This window comes from Megalops cyprinoides, chromosome 25 (genome assembly GCF_013368585.1).
Source record: "Megalops cyprinoides isolate fMegCyp1 chromosome 25, fMegCyp1.pri, whole genome shotgun sequence".
Taxonomy (NCBI): domain Eukaryota; kingdom Metazoa; phylum Chordata; class Actinopteri; order Elopiformes; family Megalopidae; genus Megalops; species Megalops cyprinoides.
This window is the reverse complement of record NC_050607.1, coordinates 10,926,757-10,954,602: the sequence shown is the minus strand read 5'-3', so window position 1 is coordinate 10,954,602 and position 27,846 is coordinate 10,926,757. Positions and strand designations below refer to the sequence as shown.

At 43.7% G+C, this 27,846-nt stretch overlaps 1 protein-coding gene across 1 annotated transcript in view; it reads left to right on the top strand.

Moving 5' to 3' along the window:
• The window catches only part of ptpro (protein tyrosine phosphatase receptor type O), a 52,803-nt gene that overhangs the window by 9,899 nt on the left and 15,058 nt on the right, over positions 1 to 27,846 (top strand). The window contains exons 2-14 of the mRNA XM_036519992.1: positions 13,590 to 13,863; positions 14,103 to 14,258; positions 15,423 to 15,575; positions 16,740 to 17,225; positions 17,834 to 17,995; positions 18,792 to 18,988; positions 19,682 to 19,802; positions 21,029 to 21,222; positions 22,028 to 22,139; positions 22,655 to 22,818; positions 23,977 to 24,097; positions 25,485 to 25,618; positions 27,482 to 27,620. Of these exons, the coding sequence (XP_036375885.1) occupies positions 13,590 to 13,863; positions 14,103 to 14,258; positions 15,423 to 15,575; positions 16,740 to 17,225; positions 17,834 to 17,995; positions 18,792 to 18,988; positions 19,682 to 19,802; positions 21,029 to 21,222; positions 22,028 to 22,139; positions 22,655 to 22,818; positions 23,977 to 24,097; positions 25,485 to 25,618; positions 27,482 to 27,620 (2,413 nt within the window). The remainder of the gene's footprint in view (positions 1 to 13,589; positions 13,864 to 14,102; positions 14,259 to 15,422; positions 15,576 to 16,739; positions 17,226 to 17,833; positions 17,996 to 18,791; positions 18,989 to 19,681; positions 19,803 to 21,028; positions 21,223 to 22,027; positions 22,140 to 22,654; positions 22,819 to 23,976; positions 24,098 to 25,484; positions 25,619 to 27,481; positions 27,621 to 27,846) is intronic.

Here is a 27,846-nt window from a genome sequence, read left to right as displayed (position 1 = left end):
TCGAGCGGTATTTACAGCAGTCCTGGGAGCCCGCTGTGAATGTGGAATTACACCCTGAGCTGAAATAATTACCTTTGATCAAGATTTTAATTGAACGGTGACACGGGTGGCTCGACGACTCCTTCACAGTCATCCGTTTGAAGTCCTTTTCAGAAGGAGCACGTTGTGAGAGATGAGAAGAAGAGGCGTTTCCTCTGTTTATTTTTGTGTGTACATCCTCGACATTTGGTGAAATCATTTAGTTTTCGACATAAGATTGCTAAGCCGAGTCAGACCCCTCTGAAGGTTTGAAGCTTCATCCGGCTGCAAGATGTGGTCTGTTTGAAGTGATGTGGGCTTGATATTTCCTTCAGTTATCTGCTTGTATTCCTTTGTCAGGGGTGTGACAACGGTAATAGTGACATGTGGTGTATTGACTGTGGACTCCTGGGAAGGGCTTCCCATATTTCCATGCACTGTTATGTTTGGAGCCACCATACAGGTCCCAAATAAGTTACTTGCAGAGGAATGGATGGGGTTAAACAAGTTGGAACACTTTATCGTGTTGCTTGTATGAATGGCTAAATGAGACAAGTAGTTTTTTTTTTACCTACCTGACTGTATAATTGCATACTCCTGTTTTATTGCATAGTATGCAGCAGTTCCAATTATAATCCCAGTGACTTGGCTGTTGCATGTATACTCGGGTTAAGTGTGCCACATTACACATTACTAGTGCAGTGAGCTTACTTGCATCTTTGTCAAAGATGTTCACGTTACAGCTTTCAGAATCTTTTGACCCAAAAGCCAATTCGGTTTAATTTAGGTGTAATAAAAGAGATGCAGGCTACTGCTCTCCAGGACTAACATGAACCCTCGCGAGATTATAAAAACGAAATATTTAATAGATCTGTCAGTCTTTGTGAAACTTGTTTGGAAAAATACCATGAGCTGTAATGAAGCAGGAAACAGAACTCCAGGAGCCAGAAGAAAGAGATTTATGGCCATCTCCGTCTTGCAGTCTGCCAGCCTAATTAAAGTTGGTGGGAGTTGTTTTCTCGTGTAAGGAAGCATTGTGGTTTGGCGTTTGGTTTGTTAGTGGGCGGGTACACCAAGTGAAATCTTATTGTCCTCTGAGTGGGTGTCTCTTCATCCAACTGTTAGTGCAGGGCTCTGTGGATTCCAGTGTGTTTACTTTTAATTAAAAGAAGCCGAAGGGGTGCAACCTATCGTCGGTGACTCGGTTTTTAATTAAAACACAATAGGCGTGAGCCGGGGCCACCATTGCCTTGTGGTCAGCGTTATTGAAGCTTGTTTGCTTAATTATGATTCCGACCCCTTTGGTTTTAATTGAAGTTTCTTTGTGGTGACCGAGGACAAAGGCGCGCGTTGTCCTCATGGGGGCGGGAGCGGATGAAAGCGCTCCCTCAGAGATGTTTCCGGAATATTGCGGACAGGTTTGCTCAGAAACGCAGGCTGTGTCCGGCAATCCCTTCCACATTTCTAATCCACTCATTCAAAACCTCACGCTCTGACTGGCTTTAATATACACCTCGGAGACGAGACGGAAACCGGAGAAGGAGAATGGCGTGAATATGTTTACGATGTGGGCTGCCTCCGCTTGAGATTGCCGGTATGTTTTCCAGAGCGTGGAACACCATCTTTATCTAGTTTGAAGCCACATCATTTCATAATTTATAATCCCTGCATTTCAAATGCAGGGATACCAGTAAACCCACTGCTGTCAGATTCATTATTAGATGGAATGACAGTCTGACAGGCTGAATGGGCAGTATTTTATTATATATTTATATGTCCTTATCCAGGGTGACTTAAGGAGCATTAGAACATACAGGAGCTGAATACAAATAGCAAACAAGCTAGTGCAAGTATAGCCTGTAGCAGAACAACAAATGGCTACCTATAAATCCTAGTACAAGAAAAACAGCACCAATCACAAATTTAAATAAAAAATGCTTAGTGCAGCAAACCCAGTGTGAATCACAATTACCTGCTGCAGTGACTATAAGCAAAGTAACACATTAAAACTGCAGCCAATATATGCTTCAGCAGGTTGAGGGGGAAAGAAATAAATGAGGTTTTTACTGAAGTGACATTTTTACAAAGGGGCTGCAATTTTTATGACAATTGCATCTGATTAGTAATATGTGAGCAGCTTTCAAGTTACAAAGTTAGATTTTTCTGCAGAAACCATGGTAATGCAGTCAAAATAACTGAAAAGAATCCTACTGATTAAACAGAAATAATTTCAGCCCCTGGGCAGGGATGTTTTGGAGCCAACAGCGGGACACGCTGGTCCACTTCGACACAAAAGCCGCGTCTCTCTGTGTACGGGCCCAAACCGTCATCCGCAAGGAAGCAACAAAAGATTTGTTTCTTCTCGTCTAATTCATGCTGATTAAACATTGGCTTGCAAGCTCGCATCTGTCAAGCCAAGTGCAACTAATCTGCGGCATTACCCAAGGTCCCGTTCAATCCCGGCCCAACGCCGCCTCACCAGCTCAGATTAGGAGAGCGATTGTTAGAGCGCTTCTGCTCGGGGGGGATGGGGGGGGGGGGGGGGGTTAGCGCCGGACCGCGCTCCAGAGGGTTTTTGGCTTGTGGAGCGGAGGTTTTAGGAAATCATCCTGATGCATTATGAATCAGAACCTTTACTGATATTGGGGATGAAGGAGACGTGCCAGTAATGCTGATGCGGTGTGCTGTCCCCCCCCTCTACCACATGTAACTTCTATTAAGCCTCTCTCTCCGGTGCGTCCTCCCCGAGCTCACGCTGAGCCCTCGGCCGAGGCCGATAAGTGGTGGAGGCGGACGGGTCACATGGCGTTTATGGGACAATATCGGATCGTTTACTGAGAGCAGCCCCGCGGCAGGAAGCGATCAGCTGATTCTAAAAGCATTTACACGTCGCAGCGTATGCCTGGGCGCCACTGAAAGACAGAGCCGTCGTGTGTACAGAAAGCTTTACTTTGCTACACATGTTAAAGATGGCACAAAAAAGTGTGTCAGTGGAGGCCTGAAAGTATTAAATGACATCTTTACAATATTTGTTAAGTGCTTTGCTGAGCACTTTTTATAATGTAATGCACATCCGCTACAAGTGTTGGCTTCTGAGCACTAAATACATCTGTTTCTGTCCATGGATTAGATTTGAACCAGATCTGTGTCAAGCATATGCTTCTGATTTTGGGATTAAGTAAATAAATACTCATCTCAAAGTTCATTTTAGTTGTGTGGCAGATGATTCAGATGACAGTCACTGTTGTCATTATGGGACATTATCTTTGACTTGTTAGTTTACTTTAAAATGCTTTTTTTTTTAGTCATAATGCAATTTTTAAATAGTTACATGTCACCAAAATAAACTGCTGTGTGATTGTGTTGAAGTACTTTGGGGAGCACCAGGCTTGTAAAATTGGGATAATTAGTGCTATTTAGACTCTCATCTTTGGCATGCTGTGTGAATGCACCATGGCAAAAACATGGACAGGTGAGTTCATTGATTGAGAATCACATCATGGTGTTTGTGTGATACTTTGATTCCTGCATAGGTGGCAACGGAATCAACACACAATTAAAGTTTGCATATGTTCTTGCTTATTACAAAAACATGACTATTGTGATGTGGATTCTTATTGTAGTAGGTTAGGTTATCAGCAACAGAAACGATACACAAAAGGTGCAGAAAAATTAGTCCATGATGAAAACAGATAGATGATTGTCATTTGACAACTGACACTGCGGAAACAGTGTCTCGACGCCACCAGAAGGACAAAACCGATGTTTAAATTAAAATCCTGCCATTGCCACACGTTGACAGTGCAGGCTGCCAGCTATTTTCAGACGTAGTTACACATGCCCCTTCTCCGTTTAATGTGAGAGAATGCACACACTGGAGAACTGTAACAGAGCCACGCACACCATTAGGGCGCAGTCAGTTGAATTCTTCGGCACCCACGTGACGCTGCAGTCTTTACATCTCTCCGCGCCCCAGGTTGTGTTCTCACAGCTGGCACACGGTCCTTTTGAGAGACGAGGACCAGAGCACTTCACGGATGGCTGTTCATTTGGTTTAACTGCAGGGATGGAGAGGTTTTTTTTTTCACGGTTGTTGGAGCTTTCACACATGCAGTCTTGCTCTCCCTCTGCTGTTACACGGTATAGGGAAGAGGACATGACAAAAATTGGATTGCCAACCCATTTCAAATTGTGGGTGTCTCACAGTAGGTGTTAAGATTCAAACCCGTACCTCTCGCGGCTCAGCTAAGCAGTTGTTATTTATGCTGTTAATATGTAGCATCATTGATGTGGCTGCTGCAATCCTAGTTGATCAGTGCTTTCTGCTAAACATAGAAACAGTTTCATCCATGCAAGTGTGCTGCATCAGAGAGATGATTTCCCCATGGGTAGATGCTAATTTGGTTGTATGTTGAGAACTTCTTGTACATGGTTTTCTAACGCAGCTGATTATCCATGCACAGATTACAATGGACCTCCCTCCCTCTCTCTCTCTCTCTCTCTCTCTCGGTTCCATCTCTGAAATGTTCTTGTGAACAGATTTCACAATATTTCCCCAGGAATCACACAAGATAATGTTAGGTGTGCAACCAGCTATCATTTTATAAGTGTCAGCAAAATAAGTCCCCGAGTATTCCACACTACACACACAATAAAAAACTATTTCGCATGAGGGATCCAATTAGTAATTTGACGGTACACATTATGAAACAGAGGGCTCTAATTAGTAAATTGAGGGTTTGAACGGATGAACCGAGGGTTTGAAAAAAGTAATTTGTAGGCTCAAATTCAAGCAATTCAAGGGTATCAATTAGTAAACTGGTGGTAGGAAATAGTGATTTGTGGGTACAGATTAGAGGACATGTTTACTTTTTGACCAGGCCCTATAGTTTACCATTTACCAGCTATTCCAAAATCATACTTAATAAATAGAACATATTTATGGCCAGTTTTCTAGCAGTATAAATAGGCCCTGAAGATAAAGTATGGGCGTGTAAATGAATGATGTCTGGCAGGGGAGTATGGGTGAGAGAGTGGGAGGGGAGCTTTGGGTGCAGGGCGCTGAGGTGCAACGCTTTCAGCGGGAAGGTCTCCTTTTGTTAATATGCCAGAACTGCAGGGGCCTTATGTATTAAGCAGGGCAGACTGACTGCTCAGTGCAGCAGATGCAGAAGGCAGGACCTGGAAGCAAGGTGTAAAGGAAGACGGTGGATGCAAACAGCACACATTGCATCAGTGCGTTCAAAGTGACAGGCCCATCACAGGCATATTCCTTACCCAAAGTCTAACGGCACCGTAATTTGCCGGTATGAATTCAGACACAATAACTGGGCCCATACAGAGATGCATGTCTCCCTTGAACCATCCATTTCCATGGATCCAATACGATCCATTTAGATCTTATTTACACCCATTGAGCCACCATCATAAAGCATTGTGAATGGCAGCATAAACAGCTATTTTTATTTATTTTATTTTATTTTATTTTTGCCTCTATTTTACCCCTTTTTTTAAAAAAAAAAAAAAACAAAGAGTGGCTAGAATGCTAGGGCTAGGGCTAAGAGTGGCTAGGACATACTGACAACAGGGTGCTCTAAGGAGCTGTGGCCAGCATGAACCCACCCAGCCCTATGTTGTCCTGCTGCTGTGGACTCCCAGTCAATTTTCAGCTAAAGGCGTAGCCCACAGACTCAAACAAGCGGCGTATGGGCTGTAGGGCTCAGCTGCTGGAGCGCATGCCCTCACCGGCTGAGCCAATCATACACAAGCTGCCTGGGAATAAAGCAGGGCATTTCATCTGTAGAATTAAGGAGGGATTCATGTTAAATCACTGGCATGCACCTTCTTAGATGAGACTTTCAAAGAACACACTTTGAGCATAGCATAGAATAATCATTAGTGAACTTGGTTCTGTAGCTCAGTTTTGGTAGCAGGAATTAATGAACTAAAAAAGGGACAAAACTCAACCCAGGACAAATGGATCTACCTGTCAGCTTCGTGTTTCAGTAATACACTTAAGCTTTTGTGCTGTAATGAGATAATGTGACATTGAATATATCGTGTAATGGAAGACAATATCTGTTAGTGCTTGATTTTTTGATAGTTGCTTTCAGTCCTCCATCAGCAGCTGCCATTGCAATTGTTATGACTTGATTTGAATAGGAGGAAGCGCTCCCTTATTTCATATACATACTCACGTATCATATGATAAGTTTTTAGATGGATGTTGACCTAGAAGTAGCCTTATAAAGAACAAAAAGTGAAAATCCCCTCAGAAAATGCCCATATTCTTCATTCTGAGCTATTTAAAATGAGGTTGTGTTTTGAGTGGCTTCTAAATTGTGATTTTACAGTCAAAGAGAGAGAGGCTTGCGGCAACGTCAGGTTTGTTGGCTGAAAATAAAACCTGAGAGCGGGAGAGTGGTAATAGGTAAACTGACAATATCGTCCACTTTAACGACAGCCTTGTGCCTTCGGCTACAACCACTCAGGAGTCTGCAAATCTGCAAGGAGATGATGGTCAGCGAGGAGACGACCACACAAATCAAGGATGCCGCTCTGAATACTTGCTCGTGTTGAGGGCGAGTTACGTTGAATTGAATCAACCCAGGACAATTTAATGCAGTTTGGACGGCTTTGGGCTACGTTCTTTTTAAATGCACGACCCTTGTTTGTTACTTTCCAAAAAAAATGGTAGTTTTACACAAACCCCGGAGGAAAGCAAGCATTTAAATTTGCAAGAATAGATTGTTGTGTATGACATGTAATTTGGTCCAGCTGGATGTTTAAAGAAATAATAGCCACTTTGTATGTGCCCAAAGCATACAGTTTATTTTGTTATACCCTAATGGATATGTGAGTTCATGCAGCCACAATAACTGAGCAGCCAGGGGAGTGTGCAGCTCTTAAAAGGTATTAAAGTAATTTTTTGCTGGCTGATAGTGGCACAGTATGAGTCAAAACAATATTTTCCGAGTTTTATATCTTCACCAGAGTGCCTTGTCAGGAATCTCTGCTCCACCCCTGATAAGTGTCACTCCAGCTGGGCTGCTGAACTGTGAGGTTTTTCTAATTTGGAGATGGGGGAGGGCAGCGTGAGGGATATTTGTTAGTGTTACAATTTTCTCTGTAGTACACTATTTAGGAATGTCGCTATCTGGCACATTCCAGTCGGTGGGTTACAAATTTGATGTGAGGATTTTTGGCAATAGGAAAGCCTTCCTCATTTCAGCATTCATTGATTTGTTCTTAACATCTGTGGAGATGTTAAAAAAATACTTTAAAAAGTGTGACAGTTGATGGGTTACCAACATGAGTTACCAACATTGCTGTTCGGTAGGATCACTATTGTATTGTCATTCACAGTACTTTAGTTGCCATCCATGATAACACTGCTGCCACTTAGTTTTAAATTTTTAAATAGTTTTAAATAGTTCTATTTAAATCCAGGGCTGGTATTCGTCCTTCCACGGCATGTCTGTTGTTTTAGCTCTTTTGCCTTTGACAGAATTTTTCAAATCTTTTGGCTTGCTCATGTGGAGCTTCGTCACTCATCTGAGGTGGTGAAATGAATATACTCTAGCCTTGACTTGCGGGAGATTGCGTCTTTTTTCCCATCTACCCACCCACACTGTGTGCATTGATTATGCTCTCTGTGCTTCCTGGCCGCGTCCTTGCCCGCTTGCAACAGTGAAGTCTTATTGAGTGCGTCCGACTCCGAAAAAAGAGGGGTTTCAGAATGCTTTCAGCCCTGTTTCCTGCCCTGTCTGGAGAAGAATAGAAAAGAAGACTGCCGCACGCTCAATGCAAACAGCTGTTGAGTGACAGCTTGGGCCTGTGTAGCGAAGGACACACGTGGGTTTGTGCAAAAAACACCCAATATCTAGCCATCCATGTCTAATCAACGCGGTAATGAGGGGGTCATAAAACTATAAATTCCCATTCTTAGCACTGATGAAAGGGTGAACTGCACTAATATCTGATTATTAACCTAAAGAGTGTGACAGAGTAACCCATTAACCCACAGAGTATGTTAGTCACATTATCCACCATAAATGACTTGACATCAGTAAGGGTCTGTGACACACACACTTTTTAGTAACAATAGAACAAAAAAAAATGGAATAAGTGGAGATGAAATTCTCATATTAAACTCAATTATACAGTAATGCAGTGTCATTTTACGAATTCCAATCATATTGAAAATATATGATAGGAAACAAAGGTATTATAATGTTTGGATATACCAGATGAGATAATAATGTGTCTTCTCTACACTCTGTATATTTTAAAAGCGTACTTGGCCAGGTGGTGGATTTTAACAGTAATTCCATGCAGTGCTGAATAAAACCTTATGGTAAAGACGTGGATGTCAGGAATAGAGACATTCTTGTCAGCGTTGCCATCTTTGACAGCAAATGCAAAAACAACTGGAAAGCTCTCGGTGCACACTCTGCATTTCTGTCAAGTCAAGTGTCACAACAAACTTGCCTGCATACACCTGCTTCTGTACGAAGCTCTTCCTGCTTTCTAATCCTGGAGACCTGCATAAACTTCACTGGATCACCAAAAACGTACAGGGAAGCCTGTGATAATTCCCAAACAAAAGGGCCTGGTACTGCTTCAGTTTTGGTTTTTTTCCATCCTCTGTTGTAGAAATATGAACCATGGCCAATATTAATAACTGCAACTAGATACACCATTGAGACACAAATACATAGTAGTATTCCTGTTGAGGTGTGCTTATATATAGGCACTGTGGAATCACGTAGGTTTCTCTGAGCGGCCAGTCTTATAGCTTTACAGAAAAAAGTTAAACATTTAATGATTTTTTTTTCTTTTTTCCCCATGCTCAGTGAAAGTAGAGCACTCTGACTAATGACAATGTATTTATTGTGATCCCAGAACTGGGCTGGTTGGCCTTGTAAAAGCCCCATTCAAAGGTCAAAATGTGTCACTATTAGCCACAAACAAAATCTTAATGTCCCACAGAAATGGTTCACTTTGGTTTGTCAGCATTTTTCCTGGGTAATAAACACACAACTTCACAGTCTGTTTGGTTTACAGGCAGCTACAGGCCCCTGGGTCAAACACCCCCTCTGGACAGCCCTGGCACAGCAGTGAAAATACAAAGAAATCAATGTAAAAGCCTGCAGATCTTCAAAGATTCCCCTGACAACTGGCTTCGTGATGCATAATCACTGATTGGGCAGAAAGGATCTATCTCCTTAATGGGGAGTTCCCATTAAAGATGAAATACGCCCATGCACGAAGCTCTAGTCTCCTTCTCAGGAGACACCAGACGAAGACCCCTTTCAGATCAGAGACGGCCCATTGATTGAGTAATTGAATGAATCTGTCGGAGCAGAGAGCGGAGAGGCACTCCAGAGATAGCTCCGATAACCTTATATGCTCGTGGAGGCATTTCACTGTTCTCATTGTGAGCAGAACCTTTTCAGAGATGTGTTATCTGAATGCGGTGCCTCATGCTAACTTGACCGAAATCATGCCATCTTTCTAGTCGGTTGGTTTTTTTGTTTAAGATTGTGAGCACAATTGAGTGGTCTTGCAGTGCTCTCTAAAACATGGTTGCAGCAAGCAAATACTATAACCAAACAAAAATTTGGTATTTTTGTTTGTTTATAGTATTTGCTTGCTGCAACATTATTGTTTAGCTTATTACAAAATTTAGCAGATATTCACAATATGTGTTGGTTTACATGTGTAGTATGGTATCGTAAGGTTTATATATAGTCATACTGTCAAAAGCATATGTCTATCTCTTAAGAGAAAGCCAAATAAAAACTCCTGCTGTGAAATAATTATTTTGATAGGGCTCATCACTGTCTTAGTAAGATATACTAGCCTACAGCAATGAGATATAACAGAATATGGAAGTAGAAGACATCTGTCTATTCATGTGAAAAGATTCATTAAAAGTGTCTCCAGCTGACCTTTATGTTCACCCATACACACAGAGAGAAGCTGCTATTAGAGGAGAATCATGCAGCATCACGCTGTTCTAAAGCTCTGCCTTTCCTCAAAAAGGAGTAATTGCCATCGAATGTTTTAGCAAAATATGCCTCATCAGTAAGCTGGGAAAGGGCAAATGCCTGTTGCCAAATGCCATGCGGATGGACGCGATGCCTACTACAGTGTATTTTACATGGAAGACAGTGTTTCACAACACACACAGCGTCGCCCAGCAAGCTGAAGGCAGGGCGTGCGCCCCCCGCTCCTGCAGCGTACCGTCTCCGTGGAGATGGAGAGACGGAGCCCCCAATTGGTCACCTTCGGCTGTGGCACCGCGGAGGAGAGCGGAATGGGCGAGGGGGAGAGCTGAGTGAAGATTAAAATGTAAATATCGGCATTTTGCGGAGACGGGCTACGTCAGACTGGAAAGGGCAGGGAGAGTGCCCTTTGCTTTGTGGAAGCGCCGGCCCTATCGCGAGCAGCTTCCTGCAGTGAGAAAGTAATGAGATTGAGTCCGGGTGCCAAGAATTAAGCTCCACTCATAGCACAGGTCCAGAATGCACCACGGAGGAATGCATCTTCGTTTTAGTCTGCCTTCCACGTCACATATGAATGCTTTGTAGTTTTATAATATCTGAGCATGAATACTGTCCACCCTAGTACACAGGATATTGTACAAAATGTATCGAGATCAGCCACATATGTAAAATGAGGCAGATCTCTAGTAATGTGCATCAGTATGTGCATGGGCCTGCAATGAACACTAGCATAGAAATGATGCCAAGGGCGTATTGGACACGGCACATGTAATTCGTTCCACAGTGTGTAAAGACGCATGCTCAGTCCATCAAAATCGTGGCCCCAGGGAATACAGTGTATCACACCAGGCCATGCAGAGATGAATAACCAAGCTAATAACCAAGTCCAGTTTAAAACAGTCCTTAGGGCTGGACCACAGAGTATGTACGTTATTGGTTCAAACTCCAAGTGGGCTACTGCAGTATTTTGCCCTGCAAATAATGTGTGTACAGTGTAACCAATTATGCATTTCCTTCTAGGAAAAGAAGTACAGCAGTAATTATCTTTTACATTTACAAAACTGTACTAATTTGATTGAACCCCGGAAAAAACACTTTTTCACTCTTCCTGTGTAGTACTACGTCAGCCCCAAGCTAGGAATCTATTATGCAATAAATGCATGAAGCTCTTGAAGAGTTTTAGCCTCCTTTCGTGATAAGGCAACTCCGGAGAGATTACTTCCCACGGTGCAACAGCCTCTTTTCACCGATGTGCGCTGACAGATATCTGAAACGCGTAGCTGCCACCGCGCTCTCCCTGTCGCGTTCGATAGTGTTTGAATTTAAAGGCTGTCAGAATAAGATGTTAACGGATAGCTGTGCACAGTTGCCACCTGTGTTGCGGGCGCCATGTGCTGCACGTTTGACACAGTGCATCAAAGTTCTGTGAAACTCAGCTGGTCTCAGACGTCTTAGGATGCTGTCAGTGAGGACGCGGTGTTCATGCAATGACTTTGTCTTGGTCTGAGACATTAAACTGTGTAGACGTAGGCTATTAGAAGAGCTGTTCGTGAAGAACAACAGAATGCTTGTTCATTATCTCGTCCATAACCTAAGAGCAGTCTTATTTCTAAAATAAACCTGGGGTGGACCATTCAGGTGGACTAGGTTTATGGTCTGAAGCCAATTTTCTACAGTTAGAAATGAGCGGTTGCTAAATGTGTATGTGGGGTGATCAAGTCAGGTTTCTTTCTTCTATTACAGAGATGCCAGCAATACTGCAGTACCCTTTTCCACTCTTCTTTCCCGTCAGGAGTCACTGATTCAATCCAACAGGAATTGCCATGAGTGAGACGCGAGGGCTTCATGCCGTAAACTGGACGAAGTGGGAACAGACTTGAAACCGCATGCTCCTCACCCCTGCCCCTGGGCCAAGTATAGTCCGGGGACCTCTAATGAGATGGAATGACATTTATATTTGCACTATTGATCCAGTGTCGTATCAGATTACAGCCGTCTTCTCGGCACAGCATAGAGCATCCCGTCTGGGAAGAGCTTTGTCATGATATGTTTTGCCATCCATCTCTTCTCACACGTGTGGTTGGTGATGGTTTTTGACACAGATTTACATCTTGCAGAGACTGTAGTTTTTTTTTCGGAGTGGTTTTTGTTGAAAAGGGGAATATAAATTGTGTGTAATTTGTCAAAATCTGAAGAACATTTGGGGTGAAAGAGTGCAGACTCAGGTCAGATCATGATGACTTGTGAATATTAGCGGCGAGGAAGTTGTCTCCAGTGCATTGCCTAAAAGTTCATGAATGCCTTCAGTGGCTGTTGACATTGTATCCACGTGGTGAATTACGTAGAATTTCTTTATGTCAATATTGACCACTTAAATATTGTGTTTTGTATGTCAGTGTTCAGCAACCAAATGTCCCTATATAGCTCCCCTACCATTAGTGGTCACTTCGTCTTGTTTTGTTTCATCTGTCCACACACAGGACACCTAATTGTAAGGTTCATACATTGCCCAGTACCATAATTTGAAAGTATAACCCAGTGAATGGGCAGTGATAACCTGGGAGTTCATAATTAGACCCTCAGAGATTTATTTCCTAAGACTCAAAGGTTGTCTATTCATCAGGGGGGAAAAACGTCAATACCAGGCTTGGCGAAGGCTGTGTTTGTGTGGAGTCGATAGGCCACTGGGACTTGTCCTCAAGTGTTCCACATTTGGAACGTGGCCATCTGCTGAATGCAACGAAATCGTTATTTACACACGTAGAGTTAAATAACTGCCAGGCACATATCAGTGTCCGGGTCCTGTAGACACTGTGTCATTTTCAGTGCTGTGTGTCTGCAGGCAGTCCTATGGGACTCCCAATTACCCAGTCATCTTCTGAAGTGCCAGTGTCGCAGATGCCTTTTTAAAGTTTTTTCTTTGAATCTGTCACAGGAATTGTCGACTTCTGTTTGCTCTTTAATATGGACTGTCACTTTGTGCCCATGCAAGCCATATCTCGCCACCCACTAATAACGGATCTCGATGACTTAGTCTGGTCACATGATGCCTCAGGCTGTCTGGACAAGGAGCATTCATCTGCTGTTTTTGAGTCTCAGGGGCATCTGAGTAGACAGAAACTAGTTTCCTTATCCAGCACTTCTAACATTGACCTCAAGGACAGTGACCCTCCCAAATGGAGAGGCCAAACTATCCATAGCCATGCCCATCAGAGACAAATCAAGGCCAATCAGAATTGAGTGGGGAAACAGTTTGCAAACGCTGCAGTGTGCTGTCACATGGTTTATTTTGCTGAACTGTTACTCGCCACACATGGAGGAATCAATCAGTTTCAGCTCTGGAGGCCTTTGCAGCAAGTGTTTCATTGACATTTTCACATCGATATTTATGAAAAAACTAACGGTGGAATGATGTTGAACTACTTCTTTATTTTTTGTTTAATATTGGTAGCTAGCCATTCAGACGGTTAGATTACATTAATTCAGTCATTTCATTGATTCAGCGCGGGTACGGTAGCATAACTTTTCTCTCTCTCTCTCTCTCTCTGTGTCCATTTTCAGAGCACCTCATCCTTCCAGGTCACGGTCAGAGATGACAACAGCATGGTGATGCTCCTGGAGCCCGAGGACCTGATGGACAATGCCACTGCATACGCGGTCAAGGTGGCTGGCGAGCCCAGGGTCCACATCCTGCAGTTTGAGAATGCAGATGGCGCCCAGCCCGCCCCGCTCACCTTCAACGCCTCGTACCATGGCCTCTGCTACTCGGTCAGCCTCGTGGCCAGTAACGGCACCCTGCGGCCAAGGACGGTCAAGACCGTAACCATCCTCACACGTGAGAGTTTGAACTTATTTCATTTATCCTATGTCCATCCTGTCCCTTATGGTATTGCCGTTGTGCCTTTGGCATACGATTGTTAAAACTGTTGCCTTGAACTGTTGAAAAAGAAAAAGAAAAAAAAAGAAAAAATACATTGTAATGAATGCTGACTACCGGAGTTCAAAAGAATGCAATTATTAGCAATGTACTTAAAAGAGGTACAGAGATGGTTCATGTGAATTTTTTTCTTATAGAGCCTCTTCCAGTTGAGAGTGTCTCCATCCATGACTACCAGCCTTCTCCAGAGACAGGAGTGGTGTTTGAGATCAAGACTGCTGAGAATAATTTTTTCACCAGGGTAAACATCAGCTATGTAGAGGGGCGGGAACAGAGGTCCATGCTGTACAAAGGTAGGTCCCCCCATGGCTGTATATTTTACCAGGTCAAAGCCAAAATTGTTTTTCCTGGAACAAAGTATTAAATAGAAGTTCTTTTAAGCATTTTGGTATGGTGAAAGAGAGCTGAACTACAGGAACCATTTTAAAACATACAGAATTATTGTATTTTAGTTTATGTTCTATAAGAGGTTTGAACCTGTTGGAGACCCGTAAGTCGACTGAGATTCTTCAAGTCGAGCAGTGTTTTTTTTGGTCGGTCAGTGTGCATTACAATAACAGGATAAAAGAGACAGAAGCCTCCAAAATTGCACAGGGATAACATTTCAATCAGGAATTACACATAAGGGGAATCATAAATAAATTTTTATATGCTAGCAGGGCTAGTTGGCGCGCTTGCCAAAAAAAAAAAAAAAAAAAAAAACACGTGACAACATGCGCTGGCGGCTGATGAGAGAAGCCGACCCCTGAGGCGGAGTGGTTGGTAAACTAGGCTCGCTATAACCATGTCTCAGAAGAAGTCTAAAATACGGCGGCATTTTGAACTTTTGAAGGACAGCCCTAACAAAGTTAAGTGCAAACTCAGTATGTAAGGTATGTATCATTCAACAACATCGAACATGACAAACCACTTCAAACGGGTAAGTTGCATAGGTCGGCGGCCATTTTGCAATTATCTGGGCAGATTTACTATACTTATGCAGGCAATAAGTCTATTTACAAGGCTAACTCTTTCGCACGTAGCCTAACTTATTTTTTTATGCTATGTAGCACACGTTACGTTACATGGTTTGTTATGTTTTCATTAGCATTATTAAGTTTCTCATAGTTTTCAGTTAGCATTCGCTATATTTTTAATGTTAAATCACTGTTTCCTCAAAGATAAAATTAGCTATAATTTTCCCAATGTAGTTTTCTAATCGCAGAATGTGGTAAACGGCTAATCACACCGGTGTGACCGTACACGCAGTTGAGCAGACTATCACCCTTAAATTAGGCGGACATATTGTATTTACTATAATGCTAATTCAATTCAAAGCCATTACCTGAAGTGAGTCAGAGATGATGGCTTCTCTGTGCTTTCCTCCTTGTAACACATGTCAATGGTTTTGGTGCGAGTTTGCTTTGGTATAGCGGACTCTCAGACTCTCGAACCTGTGTGTGACCCCCCCTGTCCAGATTTCTTCAGGGGGAAAACTGTCTTTAAGCACTGGCTGCCAGGGACCTGCTACAGCAACATTACATTCCGGCTGGTGTCCGAGGCCACCGTCAACAAGAGTACGCTAGTGCGCCAAAGCGGAGTAGGCCAGGAGGCCACCAGTCACAGGACAGGTACTCTGATCCCCTCTCTGAAATCCATTTAGAATAATTAGATGTTAAATAGGATGCGGGGAAGCACATTGATTTTAATGGGTGTCCCAGTCCAGAATATCAGACTTTCCAGGCAGGTGTCTTTTCAGGTTACCTTGATGAACAGGACTTTGAAATGCATGTCACCTGCAATATCCATACATACACCTAAAGTGGCAAGTTTCTGTATTGTGTTTTGCAAAAGTAGGTTTAAATTGCCCGCTCTGATATTGCTGTAACTGTACTGCTAAGTGGGTGTTGTTGTAGGTATGGTATCAGGCTCATATATACATACAGAGATAGCTAGAGGTAATATTAATTCTGTTGCAGTGTTTCTTTGGAACCCTGTCACTAGATTGTTTTCTGCTAATGTCAAGTGTCACAGGGGGGCCCAATTAGATCACATTAGTATCTGAATAACGCTGAACCAATCTGGAGAGACTCCCCGCAGATCAACACCTGCGGTGCCTTTAATTATTCTGATGCATTAAACACTAGCAAACACACATTTCCAGATCCATCAAACATGATTTGATACAGCACTCTCAAGAAAGGAAATGATAGTTCTGCCGATGCTTCAGTGAGGGATCTCGACAGAACCAATGAGAGTTGCAACTGCAAAAAGAGGAGCGTAGATGCTTTGGCAACAGAAAAGCAATCAGCTGGAGTGGTATAAGTAGAAGCCATGAACCTATCAGGTCAGCTGTGCTTGGCAGAGTCGTCCTAGTGGACCGCCTCACAGTTATTTGTATTAATGGGTCTATGAGCCCTGTACACTTGAGAGGACAGAAACCATAAAAAGGGCATGTTAGGTAGGAGAATTTAATAGCTTCCCACAGAGGTTCTATTATGATTCTGTGGTCTGTTATGGATGTTCAATTTTAGACCACGCCCCTTCAAGAATGTTCATAGTCAGCCAGCAAATTGGAACACTTGTAGCTTCAACAGTGGCAGAGGCAGAATTTGTAACATGCACTGAAGTGATTGTATTGTCCGTGTATTAAGAGTGTGTGATGTTTCTCTCTGCTCCGTTATGGAAATCAAAGATAACCATAAAGAGCTGGCATATGGTTTCCTGCATGCTGTGATCTGTGCTCAAGTCGTCATGTCTCTTAGCATCACATGCTCTCTGTACGTCTCTCACAGTGCCCAACCCTCCGCTCAACATCTCCATGAAGATCGTCCACCTCAGCGGCGGGGCCCCGTCGGGGGGGTCTCATCGCAGCAGGCTGCACCCCCGCAGGGCCCGAGACGTCCCCCTTATGGAGGAACAGGAGGAGGCAGAAGCTCACGAGGAAGAGGAGGAACCTGGGCAGGATGTTCAAGAAGGCCCCGTCCAAAGCACAAATGAGACCTACAGCTCGGTAGGCGAGCCCGGCGACGAGAGCACCACCCAACCCTACTGGCCGGAGGCCGTCGGCAGTCCCGCCCCCACGGAGGAGGAGTTTGTGAATGCGGTGGTGCCGGAGTACGAGGACTCCAACGAGCCTGGCTCTGGCATGGACACGTCGCTGCCCCCCGAGCCCTCTGTCGCCCCCACCAGGCTGCCCCCTGTCCTGCTGGAGCTCCGCTGGCAGCCCCCGAGCCCTCCCACCAACTTTGATGGCTTCAGCATCTACATCTACAGGGATGGTATGTCTGGCCTGCAACTCAGAAAGGGCTCTTGCTGGAAGATATTAGCAATCATTCCATCATTGAAAATTACAGTGTAGCAGTACATAGGGCATCAGGTTATGGGAAGCCTTTGTTTTATGGAATGTGAAAGTATTAGTCATCTTGTGGTCATACCATCTAATGACCGGAGGTGTTTTTAGTGTTCAGCCAGTTATACGTGCATTTCTGATAAACTGTTTAGTAAGACAGAACAAATGAAAAAATCCTTTGTATGTTTCTTTCCTTGAAGGATGCTTTGACAAATTAGAGCCTGGATGGCCAGTCCAATACATGGGGATTCCATACTCTTATTGATCAGTAAACCTGGTAATCAGTTAAATGAAATTATTGTTAAATAATTAAATAATAGTTAACTCATTTTGAAAAAGGCACCTATCCAGAACCTTGATTAGCCTGCATGACTTGTATATGCCATTACATGTTGCCTGCCCAGTGGGGAGGTATGGATTTCTGGTCTTTTTTTCTAACTTAGGTCTTAATTGCATCTTAACATCAATGCCTTCCTTTAGGATCATTTTATTATATTAATTAAGTATGATATTAAATTAATTTTCATAATATGGCAGGTAACTCTACAGAGATGGCCACTGTGGATGAAAACACTCATGAGTTCTTCGCGGAGCTGACGGAACCAGGGACCTACAGAGTGCTGGTGACAACGCTCAGCTCATCGGGGGACTGCGACCCCCGGGAGAGCACCAGCGACACCAGCTTCACCTTCTACCTCAGTAAGCCCCCCCCCCCCCCCCCCCCCCCCGCCCAGTCCTCCACACCTGCTCGTTTATCCGAGTCTCCGCAGAGCTTTCCCTGAAGCCTCGGTCATGCTTGGAAGAGTTTCCCTGGGCAGAAATGCCCATTTCTGGGCTAATGTTTCCTCCACTTCTGGTGAGACATCCCAGCCATGTCTGTAAAAATGATACTTTGGCATACATGAGGGCTGGCTCAGTGCTGGCCCACTGTGCTGTCAGAGGGACTTGGCCCCACTCCTCTGAATGGAGCTGTTCAGCGACCGGGTAAGCTCCTCTTCTTCAGGGTTCTGTTACAAGTGCTGGTGCTTTGAGGAGCTGAGCTTTTTCTTTTTTGTTTTTTTTTTTTTTTTTTTTTTTTTTTTTTTTTTAAGAGCGCATCGCTGTGTTTCAGATCTCCTCGCTCAGGGAAACGGATTCCAGCAGAGCTGACTGCAGAGCTGTGTTTTATTTATCAGTGGTTCAGGGGGCTGATCAAGACATCAGTGTTTAGAGGAAGCGGGATCCTTATTGCGTTTCTGACCTGATTGTTTTGTAGAGCCTAATACTGATTTTGCCTTTGTTTAGTAAAATCTCATTCTTATTAGTTCCACGTAATGAGTATGTGTGTGTCTCTTTAAGGTATCGTTGTTTATTAGAAGTTGTCTCAGGGCAGTGTTGCAGCCGTCAGTGCAGAGTTAATGACCTCAGATCCGTGCTATTGGTCCCAGTTTGTGTGATTTCAGAGCCTTGTCATAAGTCTATGTGTTTAGATGAACTGATCTCAGCGCTGTCGTAGGTCCCGGCGGTGAGTGGTTTGAGCAGCCGACAGAGAGGCCGCAGGCAGTCAGAGTGAGGCCGCTGAGCTCCAGCACGGCGGCCGTGTCCTGGGCGCCAACATCTGAGAGTCACAACGGCTCTTTGGTCTCTGTGCTGTCCCTCACCTGCCTCAAACCCAGCCTCAGCCAGAGGATGGAGAACACCTTCTGCAGCGAGGTGCGCGCCGAGCACATTACATTACATCATCGCCATTTAACACACACTGTTATCCACTCATCAAGTTACACAGGTTACAGTTTTCACCTGTTATCCATTTATACAGCTGGATATTTGCTGAGGCAAGTCTGGGTTAAGTACCTTGCCCAAGGGTACAAGAGCAATGTCCCAGAGTGGATTCGAACTGGCAACTTTTCGGCTAGTTCTGCCGCTGAACACAACACCACCGAACATGTACCTCCGTCAAGCCCTGCTGTATACGTCCCCACTGTAATTTAGCATGATTGGACATCTGCAGGATAGCAGCCCGTCTTGGTCAGCGATGTCCATGTGTGTGGCCCCTGTATTGAGTCCTCCTCCCTCACACTACAGCCATTGACGCTTTAAACCCCACTGAAACTCATTATTCTCTCATTTTTCAGTTACTGTTTCGGTAATGAGAATCCCCTTTGCTCCGCTTAGACCTGAACGATCTGGATTATTGTACTTATATTCTTACCTTTTAACTTCCTATGCAGCTTGACAAGGTGCCTTTGAAATAACACTAATGAAAATGAGAGATTAAGCCCTGTAATTTGCTTAACAGTACATGCCATTATAACACTGGTTATTAGTCGTAACTGGAACAGTCTTGCAGGCTGCAGTGCAAGCATCTTAGCAAGTGCCTGATGGTTGCTGTGTTCTGCTCAACAGGAAAATACCACTAGTGACATCATCACAAATTTGACCCCCGGGGCGCAGTACAGGGTGGTGGTCTATCTGACGAATGGTCCCCTCATCAGCCCTCCTTCAGACCCTTTCATCATCGGGATAGGTACGTCTTCAGCTGATTTCTCTCTGCAGATTTCGGTCAACAAGACAATCAACCTCATACTGCTCCATAGCTTTTAATCATTTGAAAAGCTGCAGAAAAACGGCTTGCACACCATGGAAGATTGTCTTTACTCTTTTCCGATGTTCATTAGGAAAAGTGCATTTAGTGCAGCCTGTGCGTAATTTCAATAACAGAGACAAAATATTCATGAATCTAAACTGCAGAAGATTAGATTTTTTCAGACCTGGTTTATTGTTTATATTATTGACCTTTAAAATGGGCAATCTACCTGTGATTTTCCTTAAATCATGAAATCATTATTAATCAAGATTTTTTGACAACAATTTATTATGGAATAGAGCTGTGGAATAGAAAATATTACAGTAGAAACAATCTAATTTTTATTCTGTGTCTCCACTGGGAATAAGTAGCAACAAATATGCAGTAGTACAGCACTGTGAAATTTAGAATATGCAATGCAGACATTATTCAAAACCAGAATGTATGCACAATATTATCTAAAAACAGTTTAAAAGTACTCTGTAAGGCTGTGGCAGACAGTGATGTGTGGCTTTATTTTAATGTGAAAGGTAATCATTTTTCCTGCCTACAATACAGTCCTCAGTGGGCATTTTGGCATGTAATTTGGGCTGTGCGTACTTATCGGCTGTCTGAATTTGTTCCTAAATGTAATTGCAGGAAGGTGTTACTGTCAGCAGATTTAAAATAGATTACCTACAGTTAATAATGGTCTTAGATAGTGACTAGTGGCATTTTTTCCCAGAATTTGCCTGGTCCTGCCTCACGGTTTTATATAACTGGACAGTTATGGAATCAGATGAATTCTGTTTCTCTCGCAAATAGATGTTTATGGAAGGTATAGGTTCTAGCTTAAAGGCACCATGTGTTTTCACTAAGATATTGGCAGGTCCCCACAGGATATAGTCCTTAATGGGAAATCTGGCATCTAATTTGGGCCCCGTGTAACTAATCTGCCATGTAAATTTTTAATAAAGGTAATCTCAGAAACATATTTACATCACTCACATATTTAGGATAGATTCTCCTTCAGACCTAAGAGCTTGGCTCAAAGACACCATATGTTTCAAGTAAGATATTGGCAAAGCGTTCTGCCACAACACCATCGTAAATGGAGTTGAATTGATTGATTGGTTGGTTAAATGGTTGATTGACTGACTGGTTGCCATGCATCTGGTGCCTGTCAGAGCCCACGGGGGTGCGGGACCTGGTTGTGTACCCGCTCAGCCCCACGGCGGTAATTCTGAGCTGGCAGCGCTCCTACCACGTGGCCTTCCGCAAGTACATCCTGGAGACGTTCTTCTTCAACCCTGTGACCCTCACGTCCCAGTGGACCACCTACTACGAGATCGCCGCCACCGCCTCGGTCACCGCCTCAGTGGTAACGCACGATCCGTTACTTTAATTGCATTGATTCGCTCAGAGTAGGGTGTCGTCTGAACCTGGCTGAATAAATGAAAAGTTCAAAGAGGTATTTCTTTTTCTTGATTAGTTACATATGTTTTCTTCTTCTTCCTGTTTGATTAAAGTTAAAGAAAATTTGCAGGTCATAAAAGGAAGTTCCCCATTACCTGTTTCTGCACTTGGATTTTTGCAAGGGGAAAATACTTGCATGAGAACTCTTCTCATGTGGAATGTGTCTTCAGTTCTGAATACTGTGACACCCTGTACCATTTACCTGCAGTAGAGGTTCAGCTGCAGTTCAGATCGTATGCTTTAACCTCTTTAAATTAATCCAGGAAAATATATCAGCTGTATCAATATCTCAGGAAACAGGCACCTAGAAGTTGGGGCTGGATCCCTGCACAGCGACATCTCAAGAAAATCCTGTCGTACATTTCCTCTATATTATATGCCTCGCTAGCCATTGCCTTCGCTTCAGTTTCCCTCGGTTTGGGTCCACCTGTTCATTTGACTCTGACTCACCACTGCAATGTCACATGGACACAGGAAGGACAAGAACATGCATCATCAGGCCATCTGGTCCCCCTCACCTCACAGACCCCAGCTCAGTGGTACTCGGCCAATGGAAAAAGCCGGGGGCCACCGCTTTAACCAGCTAAGACTGGAACGGCCCAGACATGTGACCGCACTGGCCACTGGGGAGCTCTAATGCTCGGCAAAGGCTGTGAATTGGCTGTAAGATGGAGGCTTGAGTGTTGCTGCCTGACTCTCTCCCCCTCCAGAGGGTGACCGATCTGCTGCCTGCCTGGTACTACAACTTCCGCGTCACTATGGTAACCTGGAGCGAGCCAGCCCTCAGCTGCTGCGACAGTTCCACCGTTAGCTTCATCACAGGTACGACATGCTGCTTCAGGAGACATTCACACGAGGTTTCTATCAGTCCTTAAGAGTTAGGTGATGATTTAGCATTGCTTAGCTGCCAAGTTCCTACGTATTCCATTTGATAGTCGCTGCTAATGAATTATCACCCACTAAGAATTTAACAGCTGCAGCGCACCCTCAATAAGTCAGTACTAGGAACATGTCACCACAAGTAATTTATCAGCAGATATTCATCACCATTTAGTAATTAATGATGACATAAATTGTTGATGACAGTGAAAATGTCCTCTTGTGTGATATACAATGGCACAACGTGAATTCCAGTCTGATTTTTCTTCTTAATCTGTTGAAAACCACTGTAAAACACTCTATAACTCTCCAGGTAATTTTCAGAAAGGCTTGTAAAAAGGCCAGCTTTCATTTATGAGGGCACCCTAAATGGAATTTTTGGGGTCATGGTCTTGGGTGTGTTGTTTCGGCTTCTGTCAGTGTAAACCATAAAACAAATGCTTTTGGTCACCCTGCAGCCCCTGAGGCTCCGCATATCTCCTCGGTGGACTACTCCAACAGCCTACTGTATGTGCGCTGGACCTACGGGGACATCTTCACCGACCTCTCCCACTCCAGGATGCTACACTGGCTGGTGGTGGCCGAGGGAAAAAAGGGATCAAAGCGGCGCATCTCCGTGGATGTAAGTCATTCCTTGCAGGTGCCCTAATGTTCTCCCAAACCTAAGGAGCTGTGTTTTACCTCCTTTCCCATCAACAAGCTGAGCACAGAAAGTGGAGGTGGGTAGTGAAGCCTGGAAGAGTGATGCTGAGAGTATTTGCAGTGGCTATTTGACACCTACCTAAATGTAGAATGGGTGGCATTGTGCCTACTTCCTGGAAGATTATGGTATCTGCTCTGTCCTGCTCCTACTTCTACTGTGAGCCTCTTAATGAGTTCTGGCCTCATTCTTGAAAAAGATGAAGCCCTCTATTAAGGAATACTTCACAAGCTAACTACCTTGAGACCCAGGTAGACACAGAAGGGTTCAACTAATTATCCACTAATGCTTAACCTTTCACTCAGCAGTGATAAAGTCCCAGCAACACTGTGAGGACATATTGTAGCTGCTTTGTATTAGCAGGGGAATTAGCAGAGGCGAATTTTAGCTTGTAGTGGAGCTTTCAAGCCCAAAGTTTGCAGTGCATTGAAGTGCAGTGTGGTTGGTGTCCTTGGCACGTTGATCTCACATAGTGGTGTCCACTTTGGGTTGTGGAGAGGCACTGTTCCACAGGGTTTTAGACAACTGTCTCTATCAGCTGCTAATTGACAGTGATTCAAGTTCAGTTCTAATTATTGGCACCAATTAAGTCATTATAACCCAAGCTGGAACAAATGCTGACAGTAGTTTGCATATTGTTGTTGGCTGGTCAGTGCTGCCAGCCCCTTACAGTAAAATGGCAGCAGTAAGCAGGTTTATTTAACCCATAGAGACATACTCCACAAATAAATTCTTATTTAATGATGGACCTTACTCACCTAAAGCCATGACTTAAAGAATGTCGTCTTTTGTAGAGGTCAGTATATAGAATGAAGGTTGTTGGACATATTTTCTCCTTCAGAGCCCACACAAAATGTGCTGTTCATTTTTTGCCAAATGTGACTAACTGTCCCTACATTTAATTCAGTTTTTGAAACTGTACACATAATTTGTTATTGCTTAAGATATGATACTGCTCATCGAATGTGCCGTCTGTGTTTCTGTTTGCCCCTGATCGGTTGGTGTAATACAACAATCCTCTTGAGGAGGAGTGGAGGAGAGATTGATGGTTGATTGACCGCCCCTTTGCTCCCCCCCCAGGTGACGCGCACAGTCATGAAGGCAACGTTGACCCTGCCACCCGGGGACATATACAACCTCACAGTCACCGCCTGCACGGAGCGTGGCAGGAACACATCCATGCCACACATCATCAAACTGGGTCAGTACCGTGATCTGGAGGATTCTGGGCTACTCCACTTTTAAATCAGTAGTACTTTAGAGTCCATAGGGACTAGGACAGAAGACCGTTAAATCAGCATTAGTGTTGGAAATACAGTGGTCAGAGCAGTAGACTTAAATCAGCGGCCGTGAAGAGCATATAGAGATTAGTGCACTGGCCTCTTAAACCAACAGCATTAGTGATGGTTACAGTAGGGGTTAGAGGTTGGGCTTGTGACCAGACAGTGGTGGATTTAAACCTCAGGTCCAAAACCCCCATGCTGTCTCATGAGGATGGTATTTGAGTACCAACAAGCTGCTACGTACAGAGAAAGCATTGAAAATATTAGCAGGGTAATGCATGTTTTTAGCAAATGAACACCTATGTCATTTACACATATGTCACACATATAACACAGGCTCACACATTAAGTTCACACACCGTGCAGTCCACGTGTCAGCTGCAGTTCCTCCATATTCTCACTCCCTCTCTCACTCGCAAAAATGCCAAGAAAAATACAACACCGCACTGTGAACACAAAGTCAAACTGAGAAGCATCCCCACTCTCAATAACAAATGACGTACAAGTAATTATTTTGTTTTATTATGACAGTTATTGTCTCTTGCGGTATGGCAGCAGTGGACAAACCGAGCTGTTATCTCCACGGTGTCAGCATCTTCTCCTAACAAGATTTTTACCTTCTCTCTCTCTAGCCTTTTCCTCTCTCGTGTGAAATTGCTGATAATGAAGGACTGGTTTTGCAAACAGATCTGCATGGTGTTTTTGTTTTTGGAGGGCAGTGCATGTGAATGGTGTGAGCTTGCAAAATGTGCCATAAAGACAAGTTAAAATTCTTTCCCTCTCTTCAAGTGCTTGTAGCTGACAACAAAAGAAATATGTTTATATTAATAGATTCAGTATGTTATTGTTATTGATTAATCAAGTGGTTCCATTAATATGTTCTGTATTTTTCTGAAATGAAATTTTTTTATGTATTATTTTGAGTCAACACACATGTTGTACTACTTTATCAAAAGGGAATATTTCTTACCAGATATCTGGTGTGTAAACACTAAATTTCCATGCAAGCAGTGTCACTGTAATTTAGATATTCTTGGTACCGCTCTACTTGATCTCCCTATTAACCTTGAAATAAATATGTAAATGCAAGCAAAATGCTTAACCCCACAAAGCTTCACTTCCTTCGACACCAAAATAAGTGGGTTCTCATTTCTATAAATGGAAAATGGAACTAACACATTATTCATTAAGGGGAAGTTTTCAGTATGTTGCAGCGTGGCGGATGATGCCCATACTCACTGCTTCGGTCCGTGGACCGTGGTGAAAACTGTAATGGAAACTGTACCGTTTGTCACGTTTGGACAGAGCCGGCACCTCCCAGGTCCCTGTACGCGGTGAACACCACACACTCTTCTGTGACCCTGCTTTGGGTTGAGGAAGGAGTGGTGGACTTCTACCAGGTGCTCTGCAAGCAAGTCGGCCCCAGCAAGGAGCTCAGAGTAAGACGCGGTCACACGCTGGCATCAGCTCGAGGCATCAGCAGTGCGATGAATGAGTCGAGGGAGAAGAAGTGTGATAGGCAGATGTTGTTTTTTATGTAGTCCTTATTTGGTTAATCGGCTTAGCGAGCAGACAGCGATGGCGCAGTCAATAAGTATATGAGATATTTGCAAGGAACAAAAAGTGGTGCTGCGAGTTGTACTGTTTCCACAAGAGCCATGATTAGTGCTTTGCATGCCTGCTGGAAGAGCAACCCCTGCTGTTTAATAGAAATTTAAATAATTAATTAAAAGGAGTATAATTTGTGTCAAAGCTTGCGTAACGTTTTCGCTCAGTCTCAAGCTGAAATAAACACTCTGCTTAACAAAGCAGAAGGAAGCGTGGAGCCTTAAATTGTGCGTTGAAAGATGAGTCGAAGCCATTCTCCTTTGAATTGCAGCAGGAATGATTTCGTTCTGTGAACCAGAGCCATGTGAGACTCTGCAGGAGATGAGCTTCTGGCTTCTTTAGTGCGTCAGGGACTTTGCTTCATTATCGCTGTTCGGGCAGGTAGGGAGGGTGTCCCAAAAAAAGAGAAAAGAAGCTGAAAAAAGCACAGCCTGGAGATCGGGAGCCCAGGTAATTTATTTAGTTGAGTTTAGTCAACGCGGTTTGTCACATCCTTTGACTGCAGGGTACATTGTAGCGACCCAAGAGGCAGTTACAATGGCCCTGGCGAAATTAGTGTAATTAAAAAAGAGGAGGCTAAATAGGGATGATTCATGTGGAGAACGCAGGGATGTCAAGCATATGTCCTTGAGGGCCACTGTGCATGCTGGGAGTTTTTTCAGCCCAAGTGCTTAAATTAGCTGAGCACTACACAGCTGGCACAAACTTAGCTGGCAAAAGGGTTTTAAGCCAGTGGCATAAATTAGAACAACAAAGATAAATCCTGTGACCATCAGAGAAGTGGCCAATAGAGCACACGGCTATCTGAGTTAATTGCCAAATTGAAAAGCAAACTTAATTTTTGTTTTAAAATGATTCATCTTAGTTTGAGATACAGTTTATAATGAGATTAGGTCTGGTCTTTCCTGTAAAAAGAATTTTCAGTACGGCTCTTATTTTTCCAAAATTTTTTCATGTTTCTTTTTAAGATTTTCTTAGTTTAAGTTAAATGGTCTTTAAAAATGAAAATTAGAAAGTATCTTTGCATGTGGAGACAGCAGTGTGGTTTGGACTTCCATGTGATTGAATAAATCTGCTCATTTTGGGGGATGTATATGCAAGTACAGCTGTTTTTTTCCCCTCACAGAAAAAAAGCTTGATTAAGTGTAGGATTAATTGAATAATTAGTATCAGGGTTTATGAAAATTTTCCCATTGTGAAGTTGGTGGTCAGCCATGGTCCTGAAGGTCAGTTTTTGGTCACAGCTTCAGCTGGTTTGAATTACCGTTAGCAGTCATTCACACTGAAGCTTGCAGACACAAAGCCATTTTCTTTTTTTCACCATTTTTACACGGTCTACGATGGCAGTTAACACAGCTAAGCACTTGAATAGCATGTGATTCAGTTTCCTGCCATGAAATGACTTCCAAGTACCCCGGGACTGAGGCTGAATGAAAACTAGAAACTTCTGCCTGCCCATGTTCAGACCTGAGAGCTTTAATCGTATGCATATTTTGTTTCTGCTTAAGGGAGCAGTGATTTTAAGTGAGCTGTATTAATGACTTATTATCTACTGATGATCTATTTCCCTGGTCTTCTTGCCTGCAGATTTTAAAATAAAAAGCAGGTCTGAGCATCTCCATGATTGTCAGAGAGAATGTGCTGTGTGTCCTTGGTTCTTGGGTCATGTCACGAACTGCTCTTCTCTCCCACAGGCGAAGGAGCCCCAGGCGGTCCATTCCCACGTGGCGACCATCGCTGACCTCCTGCCCTCAACGTCGTATAACTGCAGCGTGACCAGCTACAGCTACAGCACCCCCAGCGAGCCTGCTTATATAGCCGTCTCCACCCCAGGTAACGCCCCTCTTTGCCCCCTCCTCTCCCCTTTTGCTGCCTTGAATGGCGTGTCTTCATGTCTCATTTGCATCCCTGTAAGGTGGTGGGAACTACATTTCCCCAGAGGGGCTTTCCCACTGCAGGAATCATGGGAACTCTTCATTCCTCCACGGCTTATACGAACCATGCCACTACTGATTATTGATGACAGTCACATGGGTCCTTACCAAATGCAGTCAACTGT